This window comes from Hyperoodon ampullatus (genome assembly GCF_949752795.1).
Source record: "Hyperoodon ampullatus genome assembly, chromosome: 2".
Lineage (NCBI taxonomy): Eukaryota > Metazoa > Chordata > Mammalia > Artiodactyla > Ziphiidae > Hyperoodon > Hyperoodon ampullatus.
The window spans coordinates 4,239,694-4,255,574 of record NC_136915.1 but is presented as its reverse complement, the minus strand read 5'-3'; the positions used below and the strand labels follow the sequence as shown (position 1 = coordinate 4,255,574).

General features: G+C 55.0%; 1 protein-coding gene across 7 annotated transcripts in view; it reads right to left on the bottom strand.

The window, feature by feature from the left end:
• KCNAB2 (potassium voltage-gated channel subfamily A regulatory beta subunit 2) overlaps nt 1-15,881 on the bottom strand; it is a gene marked incomplete at both ends in the record, with an annotated part of 55,142 nt that overhangs the window by 18,294 nt on the left and 20,967 nt on the right. For 5 of the 7 annotated variants that reach the window (XM_079724540.1, XM_079724541.1, XM_079724542.1 and 2 more), the window contains 2 exons: nt 5,478-5,515; nt 6,314-6,357. In XM_079724540.1, coding sequence (XP_079580666.1) covers nt 5,478-5,515; nt 6,314-6,357 — 82 coding nt within the window. Of the gene's footprint in view, nt 1-5,477; nt 5,516-6,313; nt 6,358-13,989; nt 14,202-15,881 lie in introns of those variants that run through there. The other 2 variants (XM_079724537.1, XM_079724539.1) reach the window with 1 other exon arrangement.

Genomic DNA, 15,881 nt, shown 5'->3' with positions numbered 1-15,881 from the left:
GCCTCAATCGCTGGACCCCCAGGGAAGTCCTCTCACCATTTTTAAGTGTACACTTCAATGGCATTAAGTAGATTCCCACTGCTGTGCAACCGTCCCCACCGTCCGTCTCCAGAACTTTCTCATCGTCCCCAACTGAAAGTCCGTCCCCATTAAACACTGACTCCCCATCCCCTCCCCCCAGCCCCTGGCCCCCACCCTCCTACTTTCACCCTCTATGGTTTTGACTCTAAGTACCTCACATGGGTGGAATCATACAGTCTTTTTCCTCTCTGGCTGGCTTACTTATTTCACTTAGATGCCCTCAAGCTTCATCTGTGGTGTAATGTGGAAGAATTTACGGGGCTTACGGGGCTGGGTTTTGAAGGGTGGTTAGGAGTTTGTCAGGCAGGCAGGAGGAGGGCAGGTGGAGCAGGGGGCATTGCGGGCAGTAGGGCTGGTGTGTGCCGAGGAGCGCAGCCTGCTGTACCTGATGCACCTGTGGTCTTGCCCGTCCTGTGCTCAGGTCAAACACCTGGCCACCCTCCACTTGGCTTTCTCTCAATCCAGCATCAAAACCTTTAGCCAGTCCTATCAGCTCCCGCTTGCAAACGGATCTGGAATCTGACCGCTCCTGCCTACCTCCATCCGGGCCCATCTGGTCCAAACTGGAGCAGCCCTCGGCTGAGTTTTTGCCGTAGCCCCATAACTCTCTCGGCCTCTGTCTGTGCCCTTGCCACCCCTGCTAGGCAAACTGTGGTCTACAGACCAACAGCGTCAGCATCAGAGATGCAGAATCCCAGGCTCCGCCCCAGACCTGCCTCATCAGAATCTGCATTTCCAGCAGATCTTCAGGGATTCGTGCACATGTTACAGTCTGAGAAGCACCTCCACCGGCCATACGCAGTGCAGCCAGCCAGACTGAGCCTAGTAAGACCTAAGTCAGGGCAACCTTCCTCTTTGCTAAAATCCTCCAGTGGCTTCCATGCCATGAAGGGTCAAAGCCAAAGTCCCCACCAGATCTGCTCCCTCACCTCTGACCCCATCTCTTGACACCCCTCCCCCCATGGCCTCACGCAGGTGGGCACACACCTGTCCCCTTGGGCTGGAACGCTCTTTCTCTGGATCACCAGGTGGCTCACTCCCTCACCCCCGCCTTCCTGGATCGTCCTATGTAAACCTGGAGGCAACACTCCAGTCCTTCTTCCTCTGTTTTCCTAATCTCTGTGGTTGGCTAAATAGTGGTTCCCCAAAGATATCAGGTCCCTGGAACCTGTGAATGTTACCTTAGGTAGAAAAAGGGACTTTGGAGATTTGATTAAATTAAAGGAGATTCTCCTGGATGAGGTAAGTGGGCCCTAAATGCCACCACAGGTGTCCTTACAAGAGGGAGGTGGTGGGAGATTTGACACTGACAGGGGACAGGGACATGACCACAGAGGCAGAGGCTGGGGTGATGCGGCCACGAGCTGAGGACTGCAGGCAGCCCCCAGACACTGGAAGAGGCAGGAAGGATCCTCCCCTGGAGCCTCCACCGGAAGCGCGGCCCTGCTGACACCTTAATTTCAGCCCAGTGATACTGATTTTGGACATACTGGCCTCGAGAACCGTGAGAGAATAAATGTCTGTTGTTCTAAAGCACACAGCGGGTGGTAATTTGTTATAACAGCCACAGGAAAGGAATGCGCTCTCCATCGTACGTTTAACCCTCGGAGATAAGATGTGCTTATGATCTGTGATCTGTCCCCCTCTCCAGACAGAGAGCAGCCCGAGGGCAGGGACCTGGAGCTCGGCAGGTGCCCAGCCGGCATGAGCTGAATGGAGGAAGAAAGAAAGACGTGAACACAATCCTAAGTACACCCAGGACAGTGCCTGGGTGACTGTGGACAGAAAGAGAACTGGGGAATCTGGGAATTTTCAGGGCTGATTTCTGATTTTTGGACTGCTATGATTTGGGTGTAATTCCTCTTCCAGGTTTTTCTATGTGACTATATGCTTTTTCCCTGCAACACTGCAACTCTGACATACACACGGCTGCAGCTCTGACATACACACGGCTGCGACTCTGACATACACATGGCTGCGCCTCTGACACACACACGGCTGCGACTCTGACACACACACGGCTGCGACTCTGACACACACACGGCTGCGCCTCTGACACACACACGGCTGCGACTCTGACACACACACGGCTGTCTCTGCTGTTCTCCGTGCCCTCTCATCACGGCTCTGTCCCCTTGTCAGTCATCAAAACATGACTTCTAAAGACTTCTGCTCTGTGGGTGCATCCTGCATTATGTAATGGAGCCTCTATTTGGTGACTTTTCAGTTATTTCCAATGTCAAGAGTCCCAGAGGCTGGAGGCAGAAGGAACCTCAGAGGACATGTGGGCCACCTCCTGTCACCCCCACCCAGGGGACGGGGAGGCCATCCTGCCCCCGCACGGTTCCCCAGAGCTGAGAGCTGGCTGTAGGCTCTGAGGCACGGAGCCCAGGTAGGATCCCTCTTCATCCCTCTCCAGGTGTGGCCTTGGGCACCTGCTCAGTCTTGAGGCTCTGCTTCCACGGAATGGATAATAAAACACCTACCTCCTTGGGTTGACAGAGGATTGAGAGCCATGATGAATGTAAAGTTTAGCTACTCTTCTTATTAAATTCTTATTGCCCAGGCTGCTGGGAACATGTGCCCGAGGGGGAGTTTTCCACCTGAGCAGCTGTGTGAGGTCACAGAAAGGGCACTGAACTACAGTTTGGAAACCTGATCTGTCCGGGGCAGCTCTGGTACTTGGCCACGTGATCTGAGGTTTACTAACACCGTCTGCTCCCCGTGACCCTGCCCAGCCCACAGAAGCCTCCCTCCCTGGGATGGAAACCCACAGATATTTGCAGATGCTGCTGTGACCCCATAGGACCGGGGATGGCAACCCTTTTCTGTAAAGGGCCAGAGGGTAAATATTTTAGGCCTTGCGGATGGTCTCTGTGGCAACTACTCCACTCTGCCCTCACAGCATGAAAGCAGCCACAGACCATATGTAAACGAACTGGCATGGCTGCCTGCCAATAAAAGTTTATTTACAAAAGCGGGCTGTGGAATTCATAGAGGCAGAGAGTGGATGAGAGGTTACCTGGGGCTGGGGGGTTATTGCTTAATGGTACAGAGTTTCTGTTTGGGGTGATGGAAAATGCTGGAAATAGACTGTGGTGATGGTTGCACAGCAAAGTTAGTGTACTTCATGCTGCTGAACTGTATATTTAAAAAATGGTTAACGTGGTACATTTTACGTTATGCTTATTTTAACCACAAGAAAAGTGGTTAAAATGGCAAATTTTACATTTCATATATTTAAGAAGAAAGAAAAAACAAAAACAAAAACAAAAACAAAAAAACAGGCTGGGGACCAGATTTGGCCCCCAGGCCATCACTTACTGACATTTCCTGCATCCTGCTGGGGAATGCCACTTTGCCATGGTAAACCCACCAGCTCCTTGTTTCTGGGTCTCTCTGGCACCTGCGCGTGGCATCTTGCACACAGGAGGTAACTCTCAAAACAGGACTCTGTGTCTGGATTCTGTGGCACGCCAAACGCCTTCCTTTGGACATGAAGTCCGCAAGGAACACAGTGCCCCAGGTGGGGTCACCCAGCCGGAGCGGGGTCCCAGCCTGCGCCGCTCTGGGCTTGGGCAGCACACGGGTTTCTCTGCAGCCCAGGAGGGTCCTTGCTTCCTGTGGCGCCAACCCCGCTGGTGCAGACCAGGCAGCCAGCTAAAGAATACAATCCAGGCATTCTTCCTCTGAACCGTGGAGAGGTGGGCCCCTCAGACTTGATGTGTTGATTGTTGGGGACACCAACTGTAGGGTTTAATAGGAAAATTCCGCTGGATCTTTCACTCGATCATTTTCACCTGTCAGGACCTTTTAGAACCCTGAATCTGTCATGTATTGTATCCGCCGTCCTCCCAGCTTTGTGTCATCTGGAAACGACTTCCATCGTCTTCATACATGTCACCATGTCCCTGATGGAGTCACGGTGGAGGCCGGAGCCAGCTGTGGCTGCCGTTGGGTCATTAATCAATACTCTCTGGGTGTAATGGATCTGTTGGTGAAAAAGTCACCTAATTGGACGGTTACCATCCGGTCACTTCTCCATATCTTTCCCACAAGGACAATGCACACAGCGTAGCTAATGCCATTAGGAAATGAAGTCACAGCCTCCACAGAATTCTTCCACATCGAAAGGGTAACAGACGAATTAGACACCACTTATTTGGGGTAGACCACATGGGCTCCGGGGCTCCAACCTTCTAAGTGCTTGGAACCAGTCTGGTGGCTGAAGGTGAAACAATTCCCAGCATCTTAAAAACTCCTGACTTTACCTGAGATAGGCCCCAGAACCTTAAAGCCAGGGCAAATAGTTCTACAACAGCTACTGTCATAAAAGAAAAAGGAACAAGAATGCAAATTAAATGCATCTAGATTTCGATGGAAGCCACGCTTTCCCTTTGAAAAATAACGGAGCAATCACAGTTACAAGGTCTCAAGTGAACTCACTTATTCATTTTTTTTTTTTTTTTTTTTTGCGGTACGCGGGCCTCTCACCGCTGTGGCCTCTCCCGTTGCGGAGCACAGGCTCCGGACGCGCAGGCTCAGCGGCCATGGCTCACGGGCCCAGCCGCTCCGCGGCATGTGGGATCCCCCCGGACCGGGGCACGAACCTGCGTCCCCTGCAACGGCAGGCGGACTCCCAACCACTGAGCCACCAGGGAAGCCCACTTATTCCTCTTTAAATGCCATCTTTCCAACAGGAAGTAGAGCAGACATGAAGACAGCTTCTTGTGCAGAGGTTCAGAGCTCTCTGAGCAAAACCGCTGTTCCCACTTCCACAATATTCACTCCCTGCCCAGAAGTGCACAACAGCCTGGGAACAGTGTCTTCTCCAGGACAGACGCTGGCTGCACTGAATCCCAGTTGTGGAGAGAGAAGCCCCAGCAAGTACATCCCATGGCAGTGCATCCCATTAACGATGGCTATGGGGCATGCGCGGTTAGGAGCTTGGTCAAACGTTCAGCTACCCCATCTTTGGTTTGCAGCAAAATTTCCAGGATCTGCATTCTAAATGACCTCAACAGATATTTATTGATGTTTCAAATTCATGTGGGCATCCTCTGTAGGAGTGGCAAAGAACTGCATCGGGCTTGATGATTTGGAAAATGTGCTCTCCCTGAATTCCTCTGGCTAACCGTGGGATAGGTGAGGAATCTGATTCCTGGGACTTTAAGGAACTTGCTGAAGCCCCAGTGCACCCAGCTGCTGGGTGTTGGTGCCACTACGGCGCTCACCCTCCCTGTTGTCCCCCAGGGCACCCTGGAGAAACAGTAAGAGGGGAGCCAAGGCGGCTGCCCTGAGCACTGACTACCTGGTGCATTTCGCATACTTTACCACGTGCCTGGGCATGGGCGGCCCTCCCTGGGGCCTGGGGGAACGAGGGAGCCCCATCTTACCTCGTCGGTGATCTGGCCTCCGAAGGTCACCCATGTTCCTGATAGGAGAGACACAGGCTCAAGTCAGAGAATGGCCCCGGGCAGCCCAGTTCTCCCCAGGGTGCTTGGACCTCGGGCTGCAGGGCGCAGTGGGGCAACCACAGGCCGCCACACCGCTCTGCGGGAGCGTGTGCTTGGCATGCGTGGACACCTGGCCTTTGGGGCATGTCTCCCTCTCTTGGAGCCAAGGAACCAAGGGGACAGTATGTGCCCAGAGCAGGCAGCTGACTGCAGGGCTCTGACATGCTCGTTGGCGCTCAAGCCGCTGCAGCTCCTATTCCAGGGACGTGCCGTGGGCAGCGGGACCAGGGCTGTCTCCCTGAAGATGTGCAGGGCTGACAGCCATGCCCTCGCGCTTGCTGGGCGGTGTGTGTGCGCGTGTGTGTACGTGTGCACCGTGGAGGTGGAGAGACAGCGTGTTCTGGGAACAGAGCTCATATCTGGCAAAAGAAGAAAAAGGGCAAAATCTGCCCCTCACGAGGGACTCTGTCACGTAAGGAAGGAAGATGCTGGTTCCCCGGGGGCAGGGTGCTTCCCTGATTTTCTGCTGCTGGGCAGTGGGCTGTGTGTGCAGAGGGTCCGGGTACTCGCCTCACGTCCCCTGCTAAGGCTGCATCTCTGTCCTCCTCCCTCTCCTAGGCCCCTCCCCAACTGCCTCTTGGTTACCATGGCAACCGAGCCTCTTCCCTCCCCCCCCCCCAATCCTGGCTCTGGGTGCAGCTCCCTCCCCCACCCCCAGCCTCCCTGCCACCCCCGCTTCCTTGCGCACCACTGGACCACGAGGACCCCACACTCACCGAGCCCCAGGCAGGAGACCCGGAGGCCCGACTTGCCCAGGTTCCTGGAAAACAAACGTGGCGTGAGTTCTCAGCAGCCAGGGCAGAACCCATTGTTTCTACTGTCCAGCCTCCCGGACTGCCCACCCACCTCTTCTGAGGCTCTGAAGGCAAGGGGTCCTTTGGAGAGAGGCCTGCTGCTCGCCCACCCTGGGGGTAAAGGGCCAACCAGGGCAGAGCCACGTTGCTGGGACAGGCCACGCTGTGACCACGGCAGGGCCCCGGGAGCCACCTCGGGGAGAAAACACGGACTGGACCCCATCTTAATTTATGGGCTGAAAGAAGATTGGTTCAGGCCTCGTGGCCCCAGATGCAGGGTATCCTCTAGTAAGAAGCTTCTCTTTCCATTTCTTTAGTGTCACGTCTGTGGTTTTGTGTATCTTTACTCCCTCTCTGAGGAGGGGAGAAGTTAGTCCCATGTCACCTGGGCCACACAGCCCTGGGCCCTGTCTCTCTGCAGGAGGAAGTGGGGGGAGATGAGAGCCCTGTTGAAGGGCACTGGTGCCCAGAGCAGGCCTGAGCCCCAGCCAGGGCTGCTCAGGAGGGTGAGAGCCAAGATCCCCTGGCAGCACACGTCCTGATCAGACCCAGTGGCCACAGCTGCACAGACTGTCCAGGGCTCCATCACAGGCCCCCTGAGGCGCCTGCCAGATGGGGCACATCCTGGGGTCCACGTGGGTGAGCTGCAGGCTGTCATTAATGTCCTTAGGAGGTCGTGGAGGGCAGCAGTGCCCTGCTGAGGACTGGGAGACCGGTCCGTCCTAGCCCGTCCATCCTGCACAGGCTGCCTGGGAGCCTGCAGGGCAGCGACAGGCCGGGTGTCACTGATCCCCCGACAGCTCTGTCGGGCAGGTGCTTCCCTTTTCCTGATATTCCCATTTTACAGAAGAGCACACTGGACCTGCGATTTCACCCAGGCTCTGAGAACATGCTCCCCGCCACAGAGGCATGCTCCCGCAGCCCCGGCCCTTTACGGGAGCTGCCCAGATGGTGAGGTTGACACGTGGCAGAGCGGGAGTCCACTTCCCTCGTGAGATCCCACTGCTGGCATCCCGGTCCTGGGACCAGCCTGGGGTGCAATACTCTTCTAGGCAGTGGGAAGCCAGAGAGCTGTGAGAGATGCAGTGGGTAAACCCCAGCCTCCTTCCCTAGGGCCGTCCGGCATTTCTAACTTCAGTGGATGCTGTGTCCTGTTTTTCTACCCTATGTGGCCCCTGGCAAGCAGGTGTGGGGCTGAGCGGGACCAGCCCTTCTCTGACATGGGCCCACTATGGCCTTCTGCAGCCTGGGTTTCCCTGGTTACAAGATCCCGGGACCCTGCCCACATTACAGGTGGTCGTTGGTTGGGGGTGGATAGAATAAACTTGTAAGCAGTTTGATAACAGTTTGTCACCAAATTTAAAGTAGTTCTAAATTGCCCAGCTTTCTTGTTAAATTTCCCATTAAAACCAGCCCAGCCATCGGCCCACTGTTCCTACAGGGAATGCTGGGATTTTTCCCTGAGGACATAATCACAGCTGGTTTCTTTATTGGGGAGGGGAGCAGATCGGCAGTGGCTACAAGCAGAGGCTCTGAAGCTGGAGTTCAAATTCTGCTTCGACCTTGCTGGCTGTATGCCTGCCCCTGGGCATGTCGTGTAACTGCCTGATGCCTCGGTGGGCTCATCTGTAGAATGGGCTCGAGATGCTGCCTCTCTCAGGGGGTGGCCATGGTGATGAAATGGGATAACACATGTGCCTGGGGCACAGGGTCACAGCGAGCACAGAACGGGGGACAGCAGCCTTTTCCTTAAACGAGAAACAACAGCGGACAAATCCAACAGGCTTTAAATGTTACCGTGTTAAAAAGGGAACTGAAGTTTCCCCTTGTTTTTTTTCCCCCTATAAATCAGTGAAATACTCTACTAGTGCCCTCAGCATTGCTTGCGTATTCCGACCCAGAGAGACTTGGTTTGTGACCCTAGAAAGAGGCACGATTGGTAACTATGTGAGGTGATGGATGTTAACTAAACTGATTGTGGTGATTGTTTCAGGATACGTAAATGTATCAACCCATTATGCTGTACCTTAAACTTACACAATGTTATGGGTCAATTATATCTCAAAAATAAAAAACGGGAAAAAATACTTAGAACAATCTTGATTTACCTTCAGATTTGCTACGAGAGATTTCAAATACAATATGCATGAAATTCAAGGGCCGAGTAGTCAAACACATCCTTCAAAAGTTTTCTTATAAAGTTTAAATCATGCTTGGATTGATGTCGTTTGCTAAGCAGAGAGTAAACTTGTGTATTCTTGTGTTTACGGAAATTGGAATTCAAAAGGAATTAAAAAAGAAAGAAAGAAAAGCACAATGGCATCACCAATAGACCCTGCATCAGGCCAGCTCCATTTAGCAGATAAGGTAAATTTTCTCACACTGGCTAGAAAATGCTTGTGATGAGAAATTAGAACGTTGCTTATGAGCCGTCTGGTAATGGAGCAAAAAGGGCTAAAAGTTGTAATCAGTGGTCTTAACAATTTTGGGGTCACAGACCCCTTTGAGACGTTCCTTGCCTGGAAATGCTCACAGACACAAAAACCTTCAGAACCTTGTTTGCAATGCCCAGGCATTTAAAGGCCTGGGTGCGTGGTCTAGATAAATCCGGTGCTGGAAGGGAGGCTGAGCCCCTGCCTCTGCAAAACCACCTCCCGTGCGTGACGGTGGGGGAGCAATTTCCTGGCAAGGCTCTGTTGAAGGTCAAGTTCTAGGCATGTCCTCCTGCCACTGCTCTATATCACTGTGGAACGGAGTGCTGGCATGTGCCGCGTGTTCAGGGGATGGGCGGCTTTAGCAGCAGACAGGTGAGGACACAGGACAGCAGGCTGAGCTCACCTGTGTCTGTGCCTGAAGAGAGGTGACACCCCTTGCCCACCAGAAGGGGCTCCGAGTTTCCTCGGACGGACGTAGGGTGTTTGGCGATGCAGCTGACGCTCCACCCACCGCCCACAGGAATAATTTAGCAAAACTAGGACACCAAGCGATGCTGCAATTACCCCGCGCAAGTTGTTTCCCTGTTAAAATGATGGTATTAGCTCTGCCATCCACTGCCAGGCCTCGGGAGAAGGAACCAGAAGGGACAGGGTATCTCAGGGCTAGGAGCTTTATAAATACGGCAGCTCAGTGGGGGTGGGGAGAGCTCAGCAGATCGCAGCCTCGGGTGGACCAGGGCTGGTGACACGCTGCCACTCGAAACTTTCAACACGCGAAGATCGTTTCCTACAGCTTTTCCTCTCTTAATTAAAACCTGACATCATGATAAAATAGTTGGCTAAATCTCTCAACCCCAATAACGTTAGTCTTTATTAATTTGCCTCATGTCCCTCCTGGGGTCTGGAAAAATGGCTAATGAGGACTCAGGGATTTAACCTTTGCTGGAGGAAGACAGTTGACGCCCATCACGCGGCCCCCCGACGCGCTGCACCCCTAAACACTGCACCTCAGATGCCGGGCAATTACAAATCCTGTAAAAATAGCTGTTCAGGGCCTTTAACTTCAGCCGTCTGGGTGGAGGACAAAAATATGATCAGGTGATGGAGAAAGCAACTGGGTCTTGATGAGCTGCCTTGATGGACAGGGTTGCCCTTGATGGACAGGGTTGCCAGGGCATTTTCTGGTTGGTTGTCACCCTGCGGGGGATTATCTGTTTTCAGCCCCCAGGCTCCAGGCTCCCTAAGGACAGGCCTGGACTTCCGGGTCTTTGCTATCAGATTGTAGCTGGCAGCTGCAGGGTCCCAGGGGTGCTTGTTGGTGTAACGTGGGGCTGAGAAGTCCAGGCCCTGGGGCCAGACCCTCCGGATCAAATGCTGGTCCCTCTCCTTGCTCACGGGGCTTGGTGTACCCCTTTCCCCGCACTGAGCACCCCTGGCAAGAATGTGGCACACTGGTGCAGGCCACACACTTTCAGCGTCACTGTGAAGGGCTAGCTTCTGAAGGAGGTGGTCAGAATTGGGGAGATCTGGATCAGGTCCCCTGCAGCTCTTACCTGCATGCACCCTGGCTGTGGCCCTGGGATAGTCATTATGGAGCAACCCCATGAGACAGCTACCCCAAGGCAGGCACCTCATGCTCAGCGAGGGGATCCAGTGGTTTGGATTCTGGCTCCCATTTCAGCTGATATGAGACTACAAATCCTACAGGGAAATGAAGCCACCTTCCCCCTGCCGCTGCCAAGAAAAGCTCCCCAGGCCCTGCCATGTGTAAGGACAGGCGGGGGTCCCCCAGTGTGGAGGAGCTGGGGCTGGGATCTGAACCCACTTCCTCAGATTGCAAACCCTCTGGCCCAACGACCACCTCCCTTTACTGCCTGTCTTGCCCTCCCAGCCTCCACGTGTGCCACGTGCACACACAGGTGCACACACACAGACGCACACACACAGATGCACACACACACAGGTGCAAATACACAGACGCACACACGGAGACGCACACACGGAGATGCACACACACAGACGCACACACACAGATGCACACATGGAGACGCACACACGGAGATGCACACACACACAGGTGCACACACACAGATGCACACACGGAGATGCGCACACACACAGGTGCATACACACAGACGCACACACGGAGATACACACACAGGTGCACACACGGAGACGCACACACGGAGACGCACACACACACAGGTGCACACACACAGATGCACACACGGAGATGCGCACACACACAGGTGCACACACAGACGCACACACGGAGATGTGCACTCACACACAGGTGCACACACGGAGACGCACATACAGAGATGTGCACACACACAGATGCACACACAGAGAGCTGCGCACACACAGACGCACACACCGAGAGATGCGCACACACAGAGACGCACACACGGAGAGATGCGCACACACAGACGCACACACAGAGAGATGCGCACACCCAAAGACGCACACACAGAGAGATGCGCACACACAGACGCACACACAGAGAGATGCGCACACCCAAAGACGCACACACAGAGAGATGTGCACACACAGACACACACACACAGATGCGCACACAGACGCACACACAGACGCACACACGGAGAGATGCACACACACAGACCAGACGCACACACAGACGCACACACGGAGAGATGCGCACACACAGACACACACACAGAGATACGCACACACAGACACACACACCGAGAGCTGCGCACACACAGACGCACACACGGAGAGATGCGCACACACAGATGCACACACAGACACACACGGAGAGATGCGCACACACAGACACACACACAGAGATACGCACACACAGACACACACACCGAGAGCTGCGCACACACAGACGCACACACGGAGAGATGCGCACACACAGATGCACACACAGATGCACACACCGAGAGCTGCGCACACACGTATGCACACACAGACGCACACACAGACGCACACACGGAGAGATGCGCACACAGACGCACACACAGACGCACACACGGAGAGATGTGCACACACCAGACGCACACACACAGATGCACACACACAGACGCACAGAGAGATGCGCACACACAGACGCACACGGAGAGATGCGCACACACAGATGCACGCACAGACGCACACACAGAGAGATGCGCACACACAGATGCACACATGGAGAGATGCGCACACACAGACGCACACACGGAGAGACGTGCACACACAGATGCACACACGGAGAGATGTGCACACACAGGCACACACACAGATGCGCACACACAGACGCACACACGGAGAGATGCGCACACACAGATGCACACACGGAGAGGTGCACACTCACAGGTGCACTCACAGATGCACACACTGGTGCACACACACAGACGCACACAGTAATCTTAAGCCCTCAGGCTCCTTGACATATCTAATCCTCAGTGGATCTTAGGAGCTTGGGAGGGAAATCATGTCAATAGCCACATTTTCCATTTACAGAGTGCTTCGTATTTTTGGAAATGGTCTCACTTGTACTAACTCCTTTGATATCCTAGGACTGACTTAAAAGTCCCAGCGGATAACACAAATCTAAACTAAAAAATAGATTCTGTTTACTCCTAGCCTTTGATTCCCACTGAACAAAAGATATAAACCGCCAGAGCTTCTAGAAGAGAGAATTCTGCTCTGGACTGTCCTCACTGAATTTAGAGAATGGGAACAAAAACCTTGTACCCCAGAGGCCCATAAAAGAACGTCAAATGTCCCCCAAGGATCAGGGAAGGAAAGGATACGGGTGGAGACGCAGAAGGACCCAGTTATTCCAGAATTCGTCTCAAGGACGCCTGGGACTTATGACACGGCTCCTTCACATGAGGTCCAACTTCTGGGCATTGGTTTTGTTTTAAGCCACACTGCTCAGTTGTTAAAGATCCATTCTCTCGGGCTTCCCTGGTGGCGCAGTGGTTGAGAGTCCGCCTGCTGATGCAGGGTGTGTGGGTTCATGCCCCGGTCTGGGAGGATCCCACATGCCGCAGAGCGGCTGGGCCCGTGAGCCGTGGCCGCTGAGCCTGCGCGTCTGGAGCCTGTGCTCCGCAACGGGAGAGGCCACAACAGTGAGAGGCCCGCGTATCGCCAAAAAAAAAAAAAAAAAAAAAAGATCCATTCTCTCAATACTTTTCAAGTTGGCACCAACACCAGCTAGAAACCCAGACATTCTCCTCAAACACAACCAGACTCTTCTGTGGCTTTTCCTGAGGCTGGCCTGTGTGATTTGAGTCACTGAGAGCAAGAGTTGGGAACCAGGGACCTAACAGCTTTTCCAGCTCAGGCAGACGGTTTGTTGTAAGAACCCCACTTTCCCTAGGAATACCATTCTCGAAGTGCTAAAGGGTCTAAGTGAAGAGAAACTCGTGAGTGGGAAAGGCTAGAACTCTAGCCTGGTGACCCACAACCCTGCCCTCGCAGACCCTTGGTACAAAGCCAGCCCTCCTCTTCCACGTGGGTACATCCACCGGCCACCCGAGCAAGGCCCTGGATGGAGCAAGAGGGGCATGCAAGGAACAGCAGGAAGGCCCCTGCCCTCTGACACTGGTGCTTTGCACGCTCTCTATGTACTAGTCACGGCGAGCGTACCCAGAGTAGGTGGAGACTGGCCAAAGCAGAGGGACACACAGCAGCCTGGACTGAGCCCTTAGCAGGGAACTCCGGCTGCGGCTCTGTGCCCTGTGGAGCATTAGCCCTGCCTGTAGAGGAGCCCAGGCCTGGGGTCGGGCTCAGTTGTGGGGAGAAGATTTAATTCCATCACATGGTTTACCCAGTATCCCTGACTATTAAACTGAGGTTTGTCAAGGTGGCTTAGCTGCAAAGGCATCAGACCACCCACGGGGCATCTTTGGGGCCTGTGTGCCCAGGGGGAGGGCAGGGGTCTGTGGCCGGTGCCCTGGGGTTCCCAGAAAGAGGAAGCTTTACCTGGCGTCCAATATCGGGTGGGCTCAGCTATAGTGACCCCTCCCAAGGACGGAAACAAACGAGCAGAAGGAAAGAAAGGCATCATCATCCCCTGCAGTCGGGAAGAAACGGGCGCCTGACCCTGAGCCTTGATTTTATTTCTCCCCCCATCTGCAAAGCTCCCCTAGACGGGGGTGGGAGGGCAGCCCCCGCCTCCGCCCCGCACAGCCGCCCCGCGCCGCGTACCTATACTTCATCCCGGGGTGCATCACGCTGGCCTCGCCTGTGCTCAGGAGGCTCTGCACCGACAGCTGTCCCAGGCTCCGGGCCACCATGGCCACCGCGCGGAAATGGCTGCGGGTGCCCAGGCTGGGGCTGCTGGCTGCCGGCCGGCCCAGACGCTCCTCGGGGCCCCGGCCCTTGAGGCCATGCTCCGAGCAAACGAAGGACACCTGCATGTTTCCGACGCTCAGCTCCTGGCCACGTCCCTCCTCCTTCCGGGCTCCGAGGTCACCTGCCCCTGGAAGCCCTGCTCCGCCTGGGACAAGACTTTATCCCAGAAGGTGAAGAAGCCACCAGGCGTTGCTTCAGGAGTGCAGATTTGTGACGCAGAAAAGCCTGTGCGCTCTCCAGGGGAAGGGGGTGGAATTTCCAGAAATGTGCTAGAAAAGACCTGATCAGATAGAACTCAGAAATCGAGGGGCGGGGAGGATGCCATTGCCTCTCCCTTCTCTGCGGGTCCTTCCTCTGCCCCGCCCTGGTCTGGCTCTGTTCGCCGGAGCCCCCAGCCCAGCTGTGTTAGGCAGGGCTGGGCTGCCAGTAACTCACGACCAATGAGCGGCACCGCTGTCCCCTGACAGCAGGAGGAGGAGGGAGGGCGCCTCCCATCAGGGTGGCAGCCCAGGGGTTCGGGGAGCGGCTGCTTCTCCAGGCTTCCCCGAGTCTCTTGGAGGGAGCCTGGCGTCCACCCCTGGCTCTGCGCACTGTGGCTCTTGGGACTCCCACCCAGTTAACGGGGTGACGGGCGAGAGGCATGGGAGGTGCAGGAGGTGATTCGTTATTAATGAAGCGGATGCACAAGCCGCCCCGATCGCCCTGGATGATCCCCGGGAGGTCGGCGCCGGTGCTCCAGGCTAACAGCTGCTCGGCCAGGACTGGACGAGGCAGGCATGCAGCCAGGTGGACAGCTGAGCGTGCAGGCAGCTGGCCTGGCCAGCTCTGTCCCCTGGTGGCTCTCACCCAGGAAAGTGGGGGTGCCACCAGGGTTGAGCACAAGAAGTCAGATCACCAGAAATCTGGAGGAGAGAGGACCATTCTGTCTAGACGGTAATGACGCAGGTGACGTTAGGAAAGAAGCCCGGGGTCAAGGGACCAGAGACCTGAGAAGCTCCAGCACCCCGCACAGCACTTAGCTCTCGGCACACGCTCAATAAATACTTCTGGAGTGAATGAATGAATGAATGAATGGATGGATGAATGGGTGAATGAACTGATGAATGAAGATCCCCCTGCTTTACCCCATCCCCTTTTCCCACACTCATGGGATCAGGATGAAAACAGACCAAAGCTCACGGGTTTCCTGAAACCCAGAGAGATGCCCCCGTTGGCAGCAAGGGCTGGCTTTGCCTTCTGACCCCGAGCATGCCACTCTCACTCTGCAGGGTGGCCCTAGCCAAAGCTGCCTTTTGGATCTCATCTTGCCCTGCGGGAAGGGCTGAGAAGGCGTGGTGGGTGGGAGGCAGGTGGTCAGGGGTCTAGCTCAGGCTCTGCTGCTAATTCGCTGTGTGATCCCAGGCGGGTGTCCTACTTTCTCTGGGTCCCTGGGTAGACACGGACAGAATAATGTGGCTGGCCTGAGGACCACGCTGTCCCTCCCAGCTTGGCTCTGCAGGAACCTTCCACGCCTGCTGGCTGTCCACCCTGTGCTCTGACGGGACCCAGAGAGGAATCCACCCGGAGATGCTCACAGTAGATGGGGGCTGAACTTGCTCTCAGCTCCGGCCCTGCCTCTTGGACACAGAAGTTAAGAAGAAAACCTTGTTCCAGTGCCAGCCTCCTTGCTCCTGAGCTGGGCAGCCTCGGGCAAGTGACCCCCTCTCCGAGCCTCAGTGCTCTTGTGTCCAACGCAGGCCACAAAG